The 12,745-nt window shown below is 52.8% G+C and overlaps 1 protein-coding gene across 5 annotated transcripts in view; it reads right to left on the bottom strand.

Annotated features, from left to right (window-relative positions):
• GDPD5 (glycerophosphodiester phosphodiesterase domain containing 5) overlaps nt 1–12,745 on the bottom strand; it is a 90,057-nt gene that overhangs the window by 12,498 nt on the left and 64,814 nt on the right. For 4 of the 5 annotated variants that reach the window (XM_060303722.1, XM_060303720.1, XM_030836053.2 and 1 more), the window contains 4 exons: nt 12,576–12,635; nt 3,114–3,212; nt 2,713–2,806; nt 2,193–2,338 (listed from right to left, as the gene is read on the bottom strand). In XM_060303722.1, the coding sequence (XP_060159705.1) occupies nt 2,193–2,338; nt 2,713–2,806; nt 3,114–3,212; nt 12,576–12,635 (399 nt within the window). The remainder of the gene's footprint in view (nt 1–2,192; nt 2,339–2,712; nt 2,807–3,113; nt 3,213–12,575; nt 12,636–12,745) is intronic. The other variant, XM_060303723.1, reaches the window with a different exon arrangement.

The raw sequence follows: 12,745 nt of genomic DNA on the forward strand, positions 1-12,745 counted from the left end.
CCCCGTCCAGGGCACACAGATACCATCTCCAAGACAGGGATGAGCACCTGGGCTTACCACACACAGATGTGTGGACCCAGAGTCAAAACCTCCCACAGGCAGACATACAGGTGTAGACACTGGTACTCATGCATTCACAGTGACACAGGGAGGACTTGTGTCCGACACCCACACCAGCCCCTCAAGGGCCACCACCAGGATGCAATCAGCCAGATGCACAATGGGAGAAATTCTACAGGACAAATGACTCAGTTTCTTCAACAAATAAACAGCATATGGGGAAAAAAAGGGAGGGAGATTATTATAGACTAAAAGATACTTAGAAGACATCCCAGCCAGCTGTACCACACGGACTCTGTTTGGATTCTGATTTTTCACAACTCAATTATAAAGAGATATTTTTGAGGCAAAGTAAAGCGGAACACTGATTCAGTATTAGATAGTATTAAGGAATGATTATTAATTTGGTTAGGTGTAATAGTGGCAGTGTGGCGTAGTTCTGTTTTTAAGGTCTTTATGCATTAGAGATACATCCTGAAGTAAGCATGGATAAAATGATACAATACCTGGGATTTGCTTTCAAAAAAGACAAAGCAGGGCGATAGATGAAACAAGAATGGCAAAATGTTGATAAATGGTGAAGGTGGTGTTGGATTCATTATACTATTCATTCCCCTTCTGTGAATGTTCGAAATCTTTCTGCTGAAACAACAATCCACATGGGGCCACCCCACTCCTTCCCTTTGCCCCCGCTTCCTGCCTCAGCACACCCCACCCTCTTGTCCTGTGGCCTCCAGAGCAGGTGGGGTGGGTAATACGGGTCATGGAAAGAAAAGCAGCTATAATACGGGGCCCTGCCTCCTGGAAGGCTGTCCTCCTAATTTATCCTTACAAAAGCCAGCAGCAGGGAGGCCTTGAGGGGACCAGCAACCCGCCAGACACACGGGCAGCATGTGGCAAAATTGGACCCCAAATCCAGATCCTCTGACTCCAAAAACCATGGCCTTTCTAGCTGGTTGCCTCCAGGAGGTGCCAGGAGCAGCATGGGGTGTGATGGGAGGGCACCAGGGTCCAGCTCAGGGGCACAGGTCTCTGAGCCTTATCTAGGAAATGGGCACAATAATGGTGATTTGCAGCCCTGTCCGACGTGACGCCTCCTTTAAATGCTTACTTCGTGAGGCCCCCTAGACTACCCTGAAATTCAGCGATACCATGGAACTCCCAACTACTGCCACAACCAAGAAAAAGCTCTCATAGAGCCCTCAAGTGCCCCCTGGTGGTGGTGAGTGGTACTGCATCAGTTGAGAACCAAAGTTCAAGGCTTTCGTAGGTCAGGAAACCCAGTCTAGAGAAGCAGGAGGGCTTGCCCGAGGTAACAGGAAAGCATAACTCTTACTTTCTGTGAGCCAGACTCATATCTGGGCACATCATACATGCTAACTCTTGCTTCCTGTGGCCATACGGTGCAGACGCTCCCATCATCCCAGGGGACAAGATGAGCAAACTAGGCACAGAGGAGATAGAATAGGCCCTGCCTCCCACAGCTGCCACGGGGCCTGGAAGCCTGGCTCTGGTGCATACTCCCTCGAGGGGAGGGCCTACTGCGGGGTCACAGGGGTGGCAGAGAAGGAGCAGGTGCTGACTCTGACTCCTTCCACTCTCCGTCCCACCCGGTGCAAATGTTTTCCTTTAGCAGTGGGTTTGCAGCTGCACCCAGCTCTCTTGCCTGCACAGCCTGGAGGGTTTTTCTGCTGCTCTATCCCAGCCCCTGGGCCCTGCTCCCCTCCCCACACCCAGCATCTCTCTCTCTCCTGGGCCTTCCTAACCTACAACCTGGCAGTATCTGGGCCTGGCCTAAAACCCTCCTGCATCTCTCCAGGGCCCTCAGGATGAAAGTGAAATCTTTCAAACCAGATGCCTTCGGGCTCTTCAGGACTTGATACCATTGAAACTCTCCAGCCTTTTCACCAACCCTTTCCATTAAACCCCTCCCACGCCCACCCCCCAACACCACCACCACCAAAAAGGGCTAAAACTTGTGGCTATTATTAGATTACGTGTATTATATACATTTCCCTGCAAGCTCCTCCCTACAAGGAGATAGGTTTTAGGTTTTTTGCCTGTCTCCCCTCTGCAATGGCAGCTCCACCCACCCCTCACCCCAGTCTTTAGGGCCCACAAGTGGCACTCACCATGGGGGCCCCGCGGTGGCCGATGAGGGCAGGTTTGGGGCCCAGGTCCTTTTTCTCCATGATGCAGGGAGAGGAGATGGTGAGAGGGGCCAGGTAGAGGGCAAACACCACGGTGAAGAAGGTACCGAGAATGGCCATCTGGGAGGCTGCAGACATGGGCCCAACCATGAGCCCCGGGCAGCTTGGCAGGGTGTGCTGGACCCCTCCTCCCTCTACTTGTCAGGACCCAGATGCTTTGAGGGGACCCTGCACCAAGAGGACCCCCCATTCTTGCTAGGAAGGTGAACCTGGCCTCTAAGTCACACACACGTGTAGAGACACAGAGTAGGAAACACGCAAGGCCGAGGCTGCAACCTCTGTGGAACCTGCAGGCCGGGACTGTGAACCGGGACTCCCCACACTGAGAGCAAGGGCCGCGCCACATCCCCAGGCTACCTAGGTAACGTCCAGGCGGGGGCAGGACAAGCTGGCCTTGGTACTTGGAGCACACGGAGGGTAGGTCCTGCCCAGTCATACTTACAGGATCGCTCTGCGCGGGCAAACTGTCCTGCCACGATCCAGGAGAGCGCAGTGATGGCGACCAGGGCCCCCATGTGCAGGAATGGCGCTGTGCCCTTGTGTGCAGGAAGGGACAAGAGAGACTGCTGGCTCCCAGCTGTGCCCAGACCCTCTGGTTATCAACGTCCTTACGGCCTGTCTCTATCCACGGGGCAGGAAAGTGTCTCCATTTTTCAGTGGAGGAAACTGGGAGTCCAGGTACCCCGGATTGTAGCACCCTCCCCGCCTCTGAGTTGCTATGTGGTGTGGACCCCTCCCTACTTCCTCTGGACCTTGATCTAGAGAAACGGGAGTGACCATAAAGGCACTGTCTTGTTTTGAGGGTCCTGGGGAAGCAGCCACCCCGTCCCCACCCCCACTCACCTGCAGGGAGATAAGCAGCACCTCCCACTCGTCCTCCCACAGCTGGGCCACAGCTGACATGGCCACCACCGTAGCCACCAGGATGGCCACCAGCCCCATCTGGAAGGGGAAGAGCCACCAGAGGGTCAGGGCAGTGTCAGAGCCCCATTGGCCCAAGGGTCCCCAGTGTGTCTGAGAGGGAGAGCAAAGGTAGAGAGACGGAGCGAGAGGCTGAGAGGCGGAAAGGGGAGAGTAGAGAGTACAAGAGAGACGGACAAAGCAGGGCAGAGGCAGGCACTGGAAGAAAGCCAGAGGCAGCCGTGCAGAGGACAGTGAGAGGAGCAGAGGCAGGAGAAGGCAGGTGGACCCAGTGAAGAAGGGACCGCAGGAGAAATAGAAGGGAGGGTGGAGAGAAGACAGGTGGGCTGGAGCTGGGCTAAGGTGGGGCATGGCCCCAGGGCTCAGGGTGTGAGGAGGGAATACACTCGGCAAATGGGGGGCCTCCCTGAGCCCAGCAGGTCCCGTCCCAGGCCTTGCCCAGCCACCTTTCATCCAGCGTGACAGGTGAGGAGACCAAGGCTCCCCAGGAGATGGGGCACAGGGGGACCTGCCCAGGTTGCAGGGCAGCAGGCTGAGGAGCCAGGCCCCCCGCAGGAGGCTGACACCCAGCCTGGCCTTCAGGCTACAGCGAGCAGAGGTGAGGCAGGGGTCTGCCCCGCACGCCCCGTTGCCAAGGCCTGCTTTCAGCCTCAGCCTCCTAGCTTCCAGCCTCTAATGTGTTATGGGAGCTGCCCTCCCAGAGGAAGTGAGGAGTACAGCTCTGACGGAACACCAGATGGAACCTTCCTGGGACGGAAAGCTCTGGGGACAGATGGGATCTGAAGTGTGTCATGTAACATAAGACGCTCCCCCAAACTAAGTAATGCCTGGTTTCTGGTTACTCAGCCCCCCAGGGTCCCTGCCTTGGGCCCTGGATCTCACTCTGCCCAAGCTCTCCACACCGCCAGGCCTGCCTCATAAAACTCAGCTCACACCTCTACCCCGAAGCCTTCCGCAGCCCCTCTCCATAGGCGCCTGCCAAGACCGCCACATCCGGCCCTCCTGACTTCCTACTGCCTGCTCCCAGCTGCTCTCTTTGCCAGCAGGGCTCTCGCCTTCTTTTTCTTCTGACAGTGTCTCTCCTGGAGGCAGCAGCATTGTGAGAGCCCTCTAACGACCAAACAAGCTCTAAATTGAGTTTCTAGCTCGTCAGGCCAGAGACAGAGGCTGATCCATCTTCGTTCCCTGCCAGGCAGGGAAGATTCATCCCCGTCTGGGATTAAGTTTGCCTTTGGAGGTTTGTCGTTCCAGCCCATCAGCCTGGAAACAAATGTTCCAATAAGAAGCAGTAATAAGGCTGAGACAGATAGGAGCTCTTACGGACTGTGACGTGCCGGTCCAGAGGACACGGGAATGAGAGACACGAAGGTGCATAGAGGGCCCAAGTGTGCCTGGCTCTGCGGGAGGCACTCCGCTTGCTCATGTTTATCCTCGTAAAATCCCAGCTGAGATGTTACCGTCTTCATTTTACACATAGGAAAATGGGGCTCAGAGAGCCTCAGGGTTTGCTTGGTCACGTAGCTTTGAAGGGGGGCAGATTCAGAAGCAAACCCCATTCTGCCCGTCTCGGAGGTCGTGCTCTTTCTGGGATGTCACACTGCAGTGGAGGGAGCCCACGAGTGTCCTAACCATCCCTGAGCATCCTCCCAACCCCCCCACCCCAACACACAGGCTCCCTGCCCCCTGCTGCCCTCCAGGCCATAGCAAGCATCTCTGAAGGGTCACCTCTGAGCATTTTATCACAGTATTTAACTGCTAGTGGAAATACTTGTAATAAAACTGATTTCCAAGGATCCTAATGCAATGAAAAATTTTATCCTCTCTGAATCCTGCAGTGGCTGTAGTGGCAACCTTATGCTCCACAGCATTACTGCAGTGGTCAAGTTCTGTGGGATTTCCCCACACACGCCGTGTCCTTAAGCCACGATAACAGCGCTGGCTCCCAGCAACTCTACCACCCTTCCTCAAGTCTGACTGGAAAGGATACATCCCACCCAGAAGGCCCAGGGGAAGCCTCTGAGAAAGCGGTCTCGGGTTTTCTGTGCTGGAGGCACTGTGGTTTGTGACGACAGCAGGAGGGGTGGAGGATACGGGAGCTACGTCCGTTCATTCAGTGAGCCTTGCCCGGGTGCTGGGACCCGGAGGAGTTGGAAACCAGCTCTGCCGACAGGTCGGCGGGGGTAGCTGGAATCTGGGTTCTGTGGTCTAAGTGGCAGATTGGCCCAGGGTTCAGGGACCCACTTATGTCACATCCCTCGGTGACTGTGCCTAATGGGGGTGGTTAACTTCTCAAAGCATGTTTCCTGAGCTGTGAAATTGGGAGACTGAGCGCCTACCTGAAAGGGATTTGGAAAGATAAATGAGAAAATGCAAGAGAAATGCTCAGCACCATGGCTGGCACCAAAGTAATGAGTGCTTACTAAATGTTAGTGGGGTAATTTTTTAAAGTGGACGTAATATCAAATAAACAGGATTATGTCAAGCAGTAAATGAAATACAGTGTGGAAAGCCCCTCACATGTAACCCAGTAAATGATGGTTGTGGCACCGTACCTGACACGCAGGATGAATGTGCCTTCCTAAACCGCAACTAGAGGGATAGAGGCTAGACACCAGGAAGAACTGTGGAGCCTGGGCCGGTTGTTTGGAAGGAAGTCTGGATTCACTGGGGGTGCTGATGGGGACGGCCTAGGGAGGTGGGCGCTGTGATCAAAGCCCCTCACAGCGGTGGCACCTGAACTGATGCTGGGGTGGTAGGTGGGGGTAGGAGGGGGGGTATCTCAGGGATACCACCTCCTATTTACTTCAAAGCCCCCAAGTACCCTTCCACCTTCTTCTTCACGTCCTGGACCCCTGGACTTTTCCTGGAGGCTCATCTGGGAGGGGTTTCTGGGAAATAGGAGCTTTGGGAGGACCGGGGAGGAGGGGGAAGGGCCCCAAGTGGACATCTAGATCCACTCACAGTACCCAGCCTGCCGCAAGCAGCTCCCTCCCCGCACTGCCCAGAGGCCCTCTGTCCTCCAGCCCTCCCCTCCTCAGGATTCAGGGGGAACTGGAGACTCTCAGAATAAAGATTGTGATGAAAACATAGCATAAAACTATATAGCATTGGGGCTTCCCTGGTGGCGCAGTGGTTGAGAGTCCGCCTGCCGATGCAGGGGACACGGGTTCGTGCTCCGGCCCGGGAGGATCCCACATGCTGCGGAGCGGCTGGGCCCGTGAGCCATGGCCGCTGAGCCTGTGCGTCCAGACCCTGTGCTCCGCAACGGGAGAGGCCACAACAGTGAGAGGCCCGCGTACCGCAAAAAAAAACCAAAACCAAAAACAAAAAAACTATATAGCATTAAGTATGGTACTGGTATAGGACCAGAGAGATAAATGAAAGTAAATAAAAAGCTTAGAAACAGATCTAAATACATAAAAATATTTAGTATATGATAAAAATGGCATCTCAAATTAGAGTGGAAAGGACAGATTACTCAACAGAGAGCTGGGACTGAGAAGCCATCTGAAAAGCACAAAGTAAGATCACATTGTACCCTAAAATAACTTCCAAAAGGACAACAAAGTTAAATGTTAAAAAAAGTAGGAACATAATTACCAAATGATACCACAGGGAAATTTTTTATAATCTTGGAGTGGGAAAGACTTTTCTGACACGAAACCCAGGAGCCATAAGAGATGACAGAATCCCTAAGCATAAAAAATCCTTAAGGATAAAAAAATTCCTGTGGCAAAAATACAGCAAGCAAAGTCAAAAGATGAATGACAACTAGGAAGGATGATTTGCAGTTCATCAGCCAAAGGCCTCATTTTCCAAATCTATAAAGAGCTCCTGCAAGTTAATAAGCAAAAAGCAAACCTCACAGCAAAAAGGGCAAATGATATGAGGAGACAGTTTATAGAAAAGGAAATGTCAATTTGAGCAGATGAAAGATGCTGAACCTAACTCATCATAAGGGAAATGCAAATTAAAACTACACAGTATGGGCTTCCCTGGTGGCGCAGTGGTTGAGAGTCCGCCTGCCGATGCAGGGGATGTGGGTTCATGCCCCGGTCCAGGAGGATCCCACGTGCCGCGGAGCGGCTGGGCCCGTGAGCCATGGCCGCTGAGCCTGCGCGTCCAGAGCCTGTGCTCCGCAACGGGAGAGGCCACAGCAGTGAGAGGCCCGCATACCACAAAAAAAAAAAACAAAAAACAAACTACACAGTATGGAGGGACTTCCCTGGTGGTCCAGTGGTTAAGACTCTGCGCTCCCAATGCAGGGGGCCCAGATTTGATCCCTGGTCAGGGGACTAGATCCTGCATGCTGCAACTAAGACCCGGCGCAGCCAGATGAATGGATGAATGAATGTTTGGGACTTCCCTGGTGGCGCAATGGTTAGGAATCCGCCTGCCGGTGCAGGGGACACGGGTTCGATCCCTGGTCCGGGAAGATCCCACATGCCGCAGAGCAACTAAGCCCGTGCACCACAACTACTGAGCCTGCACTCTAGAGCCCGTGAGCTACAACTACTGAGCCCGCATGCTGCAACTACTGTAGCCCGTGTGCCTAGAGCCCGTGTTCTGCAACAAGAGAAGCCACCGCAATGAGAAGCCCGCACACCGCAACGAAGAGTAGCCCCTGCTCGCCACAAGTAGAGAAAGCCTGTGTGCAGCAACGGAGACCCAACGCAGCCAAAAAAAAAAAAAAAAAAAATACACAGTATGGACATCTCTTAAAAAACTAAAAATAGTCACCATATGATCCAGCAATCCCACTCCTGGGTGTATATCCAGAGAAAACCATAATTTGAAAAGATACATGCACCCCAACGTTCATTGCAGCACTATTTACAATAGCCAAGACATGGAAGCAACCTAAACGCCCACTGACGGATGAATGGATAAAGAAGATGTGGTACATATATACAATGGACTATTACTCAGCCATTAAAAAGAATGAAATAATGCCATTTGCAGTGACATGGATGGACCTGGAGATTGTCAGTCTGAGTGAAGTAAGTCAGAAAGAGAAAGCCAGACATATGATACCGCTTATGTGTGGAATCTAAAAAAATGGTACACATGAGCTTATTTACAAAACAAAAATAGCATCACAGATGTAGAAAACAAACTTATGGTTACCAAGGGGGGAAGGTAGGGAGGGATAAATTGGGAGATTGGGATTGGCATATACACACTACCATACATGAAATAGATAACTAATAACATACTGTACAGTACAGGGAACTCTACTCAATACTCTGTAATGACCTATATGGGAAAAGAATCTAAGAGTGGATATATGTATATGTATGACTGATTCACTCTGCTGTACGGCAGAAACTAACACAACACTGTAAATCAACTATGCTCCAATAAAAATTAATGAAAAGAAAACACTAGGGCTTCCCTGGTGGTGCAGTGGTTGGGAATCCACCTGCCAATGCAGGGGACACGGGTTCGCACCCTGGTCCGGGAAGATCCCACATGCCACGGAGCAACTAAGCCCGTGGGCCACAACTACTGAGCCTGCGCTCTGGAGCCCACGAGCCACAACTACTGAGCCTGCGCTCTAGAGTCTGCAAGCCACAACTACTAAAGCCCACGCGCCTAGAGCCCGTGCTCCGCAACAAGAGAAGGCACAGCAGTGAGGGGCCTGCGCACCGCAACGAAGAGTGGCCCCCACTCGCCGCAACTCGAGAAAGCCCGTGCGCAGCAACAAAGACCCAACGCAGCCAAAAATAAAAAATACATAAAATAAATTTATAAAAAAAAAAAAAAGAAAACACTACACTGAGGTACCATTTTCACCCATTGGGACTGGCAAAGCCAGGAAATCCCTGAACACTTTATGTGCAAGGGTGATTTTATAGGCACAATCATACATTACTGAGGGAGCATGAATTGGTGGCACCTGGCAAGGAGGCAGTTTGGCAGGAACTATCCGAATTACAAAAGTACACACTCGTTACCCAGCAATTCCCCACACAGGTCACTGCCACACTGTGCTGCCAGGGAACTGAAAGTTAAATGGGATGTTGATCAGGCCCAGCAACAGGGGACTGGCTAGATTAGGGAACTAGGGATTACATGGTGGGACAGGAGCAAGGGATGGACACCGATGGGAAGGCTCCTATTGTACTGAAGGGGAGGGAGCTCCAAGAATTTTCTGTGGGGAGAGAGAACGGGGAGGGGCATGATGGGAGTAGGGGATTAACTGTTATTCATAAAACTGTTATGTATAAAATAAGCTATGATGATACATTGTACAACACAGGGAATGTAGCCAATATTTTATAGTAACTATAAATGGAGCATAACCTTCACAAATTGTGAATCAGGGGCTTCCCTGGTGGCGCGGTGGTGAAGAATCCGCCTGCCAATGCAGGGGACACGCGTTCGAGCCCTGGTCCGGGAAGATCCCACATGCCGCGGGGCAACTAAGCCCATGCATGCGCCACAACTACTGAGCCTGCGCTCTACAGCCCGTGCTCCGCAACAAGAGAAGACACTGCCTGAGAAGCCCGCGCACCGCAACGAAGAGTAGCCCCCGCTCCCGGCAACTAGAGAAAGCCTGCACACAGCAACGAAGACCCAATGCAGCCAAAAATAAATATAAAAATAAAATAAATTTTAAAAAATTGTGAATCACTATATTGTATACCTGTAACTTCTATAGTATTGTACCTCAACTATACTTCAATAAAAAAAAAATACTACCCCAACTTTATTTTCTTAAGGTGCAAAATAGAGGGTATAATAGGCTACTACTTGTGTTTAAAGAAAAAGGAAATGTGTGCATATATACACACACACACACACACACACACACACACACACACACACACACATTTGTATGTACTTAAAATATTTCTGGAAAGATAATAGGGAGATTTACATTTTTTACTTCTTTGTACCTTTGTAATTTTGAACCATGTCAATGTATTAATGGTCAAAAGTCGGTTAAAACAAAACCAAAAAGAATAAGAATTTCTTAAAATCTTAGAATCGGGCTTCCCTGGTGGCGCAGTGGTTGGGAGTCTGCCTGCCGATGCAGGGGACGCAGGTTCGTGCCCTGGTCTGGGAAGATCCCACATGCCGCGGAGCGGCTGGGCCCGTGAGCCATGGCCGCTGAGCCTGCGCGTCTGGAGCCTGTGCTCCGCGGCGGGAGAGGCCACAACAGTGAGAGGCCCGCATACTGCAAAAAAAATAATAAAAATCTTAGAATCAAATGATAGAATCTTGGAAACAGAAGGGTAGAATTTCCAGCCCCTGTTTGAATACTGAGCCCCAGGGAACTCCTTCCCTCCAGGTGCAGTGGGTCCATCTCTGCCAGGAAGGACCTTCCTCGTGCTGACATCTCTTGGGAGGGATCAGAGGGGAGAGGGAGACAGGACTGGCACCCTGGGAGCTGGCACCAGTGCAGATGAAGCAACCTGAGCCCCCTTCCCCCAGGAGAAGACTCCGTGCACTGATCTGCTGCCCTGGCTAGCTCGGGCCTCCGGACGCCTCTCCACTGGGATCAAGCAGGTGCGCCCTGGCCTGCTGAGAGCCAGGCGTGCCCTGGAGGAGGTGGCTGCGGTGTGCGCCGGCCCCACCTGGGGTGCCAGCGGGTGCAGTTCTTTCAAAGTGTCAGCTTTGTAGCTGGGAGAAGAAAGTCCCTCACAGAGGGGACTTCAGAAGCCCAGAGGAGATCTTAGGAAAGAGTGAGAAGCAGGAGAAAGGTGGGAGGGGACCAGAGGCAGCTCACTGCATTTTTTTTTTTGGCTGCGTTGGGTCTTTGTTGCTGTGTGCGGGCTTTCTCTGGCGAGTGGGGGCTACTCTTCATTGCGGTGCATGGGCTCTAGGCACGTGGGCTTCAGTAGTTGTGGCTCGCGGGCTCAGTAGTTGTGGCTCGCGGGCTCTAGAGCGCAAGCTCAGTGGTTGTGGTGCACGGGCTTAGTTGCTCCGTGGCATGTGGGATCTTCCCGGACCAGGGATCGAACCTGTGTCGCATGCATTGGCAGGCGGATTCTTACCCACTGAACCACCAGGGAAGTCCCGTGGCTCACTCTTCTTCATCCCTCCAAGATTTCAGTTCCCCGGATCTAACTCCTCAGTTCCAGATCTCAGAGGCCCCCCTGGAGGCCCACAGGCACCTCCCGCTCCACAAAGCCCAACTGGAGCTCACCACGTCCTTCTTCCGGTTCCTGCTTCGTATCTTTCTAGCTGGAAGTGAGCGCCTCCCCTCAGAGTCACTCTGGACCCATCTCATGGGCTCGTGGTTATTTCTGGACATTTCTGCCCCTTCCTAAATGGCATGCTCACTCTGAGTCAGGCTCTAGGAAAAGAGGTAGCCCGTCCTTTCCTCCAAGGCCCAGGTGTTCCTGGGAGGGAGAGGCTCTCTCTTGGTCAGCTCTGTGCCACCCCTGCGCCCGCTAGGCCCTCAGAAAGAGCAGGCATCAGCCACATGTATTCAGCGCCATGCGTGCCACCGACAGTAAGCAAGAGAGCCAAGGCTCTGGAACGTATGAAGCCTCTTTGCTTTGGGCCCAGTCCTGCGTGGGGCACCAGGGACATGGAGATGGAAAGTCAGTTCTGGCCTGCACGGAGCTCCCAGACCAGGCAGGGCTGGGGTCAGGGAGCCAGATGGAAATGGACAATGAGATGTTAGGACTGTGGCAGGGGAGCCTGAGGGTGCTGGGGGAGCCTGAGAAGTCTTGTGTAGGTGGGGAGGAGAACCAAGGAAGGGTCCAAAAGAGAGAGAAAGGGAGGAGTGAAGGGGTAAAGCAGAGAAGAGGCAGACATGCCGGGAGGGCCTGAGATGTGTCACGTGGCAGAAGCTGAGGGTGACAGTCCCATGAGAGCAGCTGGGAGACCTCAGCTGGGGCCAAGTCACGCAGAGCCTTAATGCCGGGTGGGGGAGTTTGGATCACCCTGGGAGCAATGGAAGTGGTGGGAAGGGCTTTAAATTGGGAGAAATATCACTGGATCAGAGTTTTAAAATGAGCTCACTGAAGAGGAGGAGAGGGTGAGACCGAAGGCAGAGCCAGCCAGAGGGCCGGAGCTGTGGCCTGTGCTGGTTGAGTGCACGGCTGCAGAGCTAAGATCCTGGACCCTCCACCTATTAAGTGGGAGACCTTGGGTGAGTTACTTAACCTCTTCGTACCTCAGTTTTCCCAACTGCAAAATGGGATCATAACAGTACCTAACGTCACAGGGCTGCTGTGAGGGTTAAATGAGTTAATACAGTCTAGACCGCGAGAACAGTGCTGGGCACACAGCGAGTTCTCAGTGTTAGCTACTAGAACAATTATAATCACGATGCAGGAGAGGGAAGATGTGTCCGGGTTCTTCCTCTGCTGCTGCGGCCTCCAGCCTCCCCGCTCCTCCCTAGGCCCCCAAGGAGGCAGCCCTTACCTTGTGCAGCCAGTGCAGGTTCATCTGCTGCCCCACGGCAATGTGACATAGTGCCAGGACCTGAACAGGGGGCCCACAGGGCTAGAGTCAGGCACCAGGTGTGACCTGAAGGTTTCTGCCCGTTCCCCAGACACCCTGCTCCCCACTGCTCTCTGGGCCCGGCTCAGCCA

The sequence above is a fragment of the Globicephala melas genome, chromosome 8 (genome assembly GCF_963455315.2).
Source record: "Globicephala melas chromosome 8, mGloMel1.2, whole genome shotgun sequence".
Lineage (NCBI taxonomy): Eukaryota > Metazoa > Chordata > Mammalia > Artiodactyla > Delphinidae > Globicephala > Globicephala melas.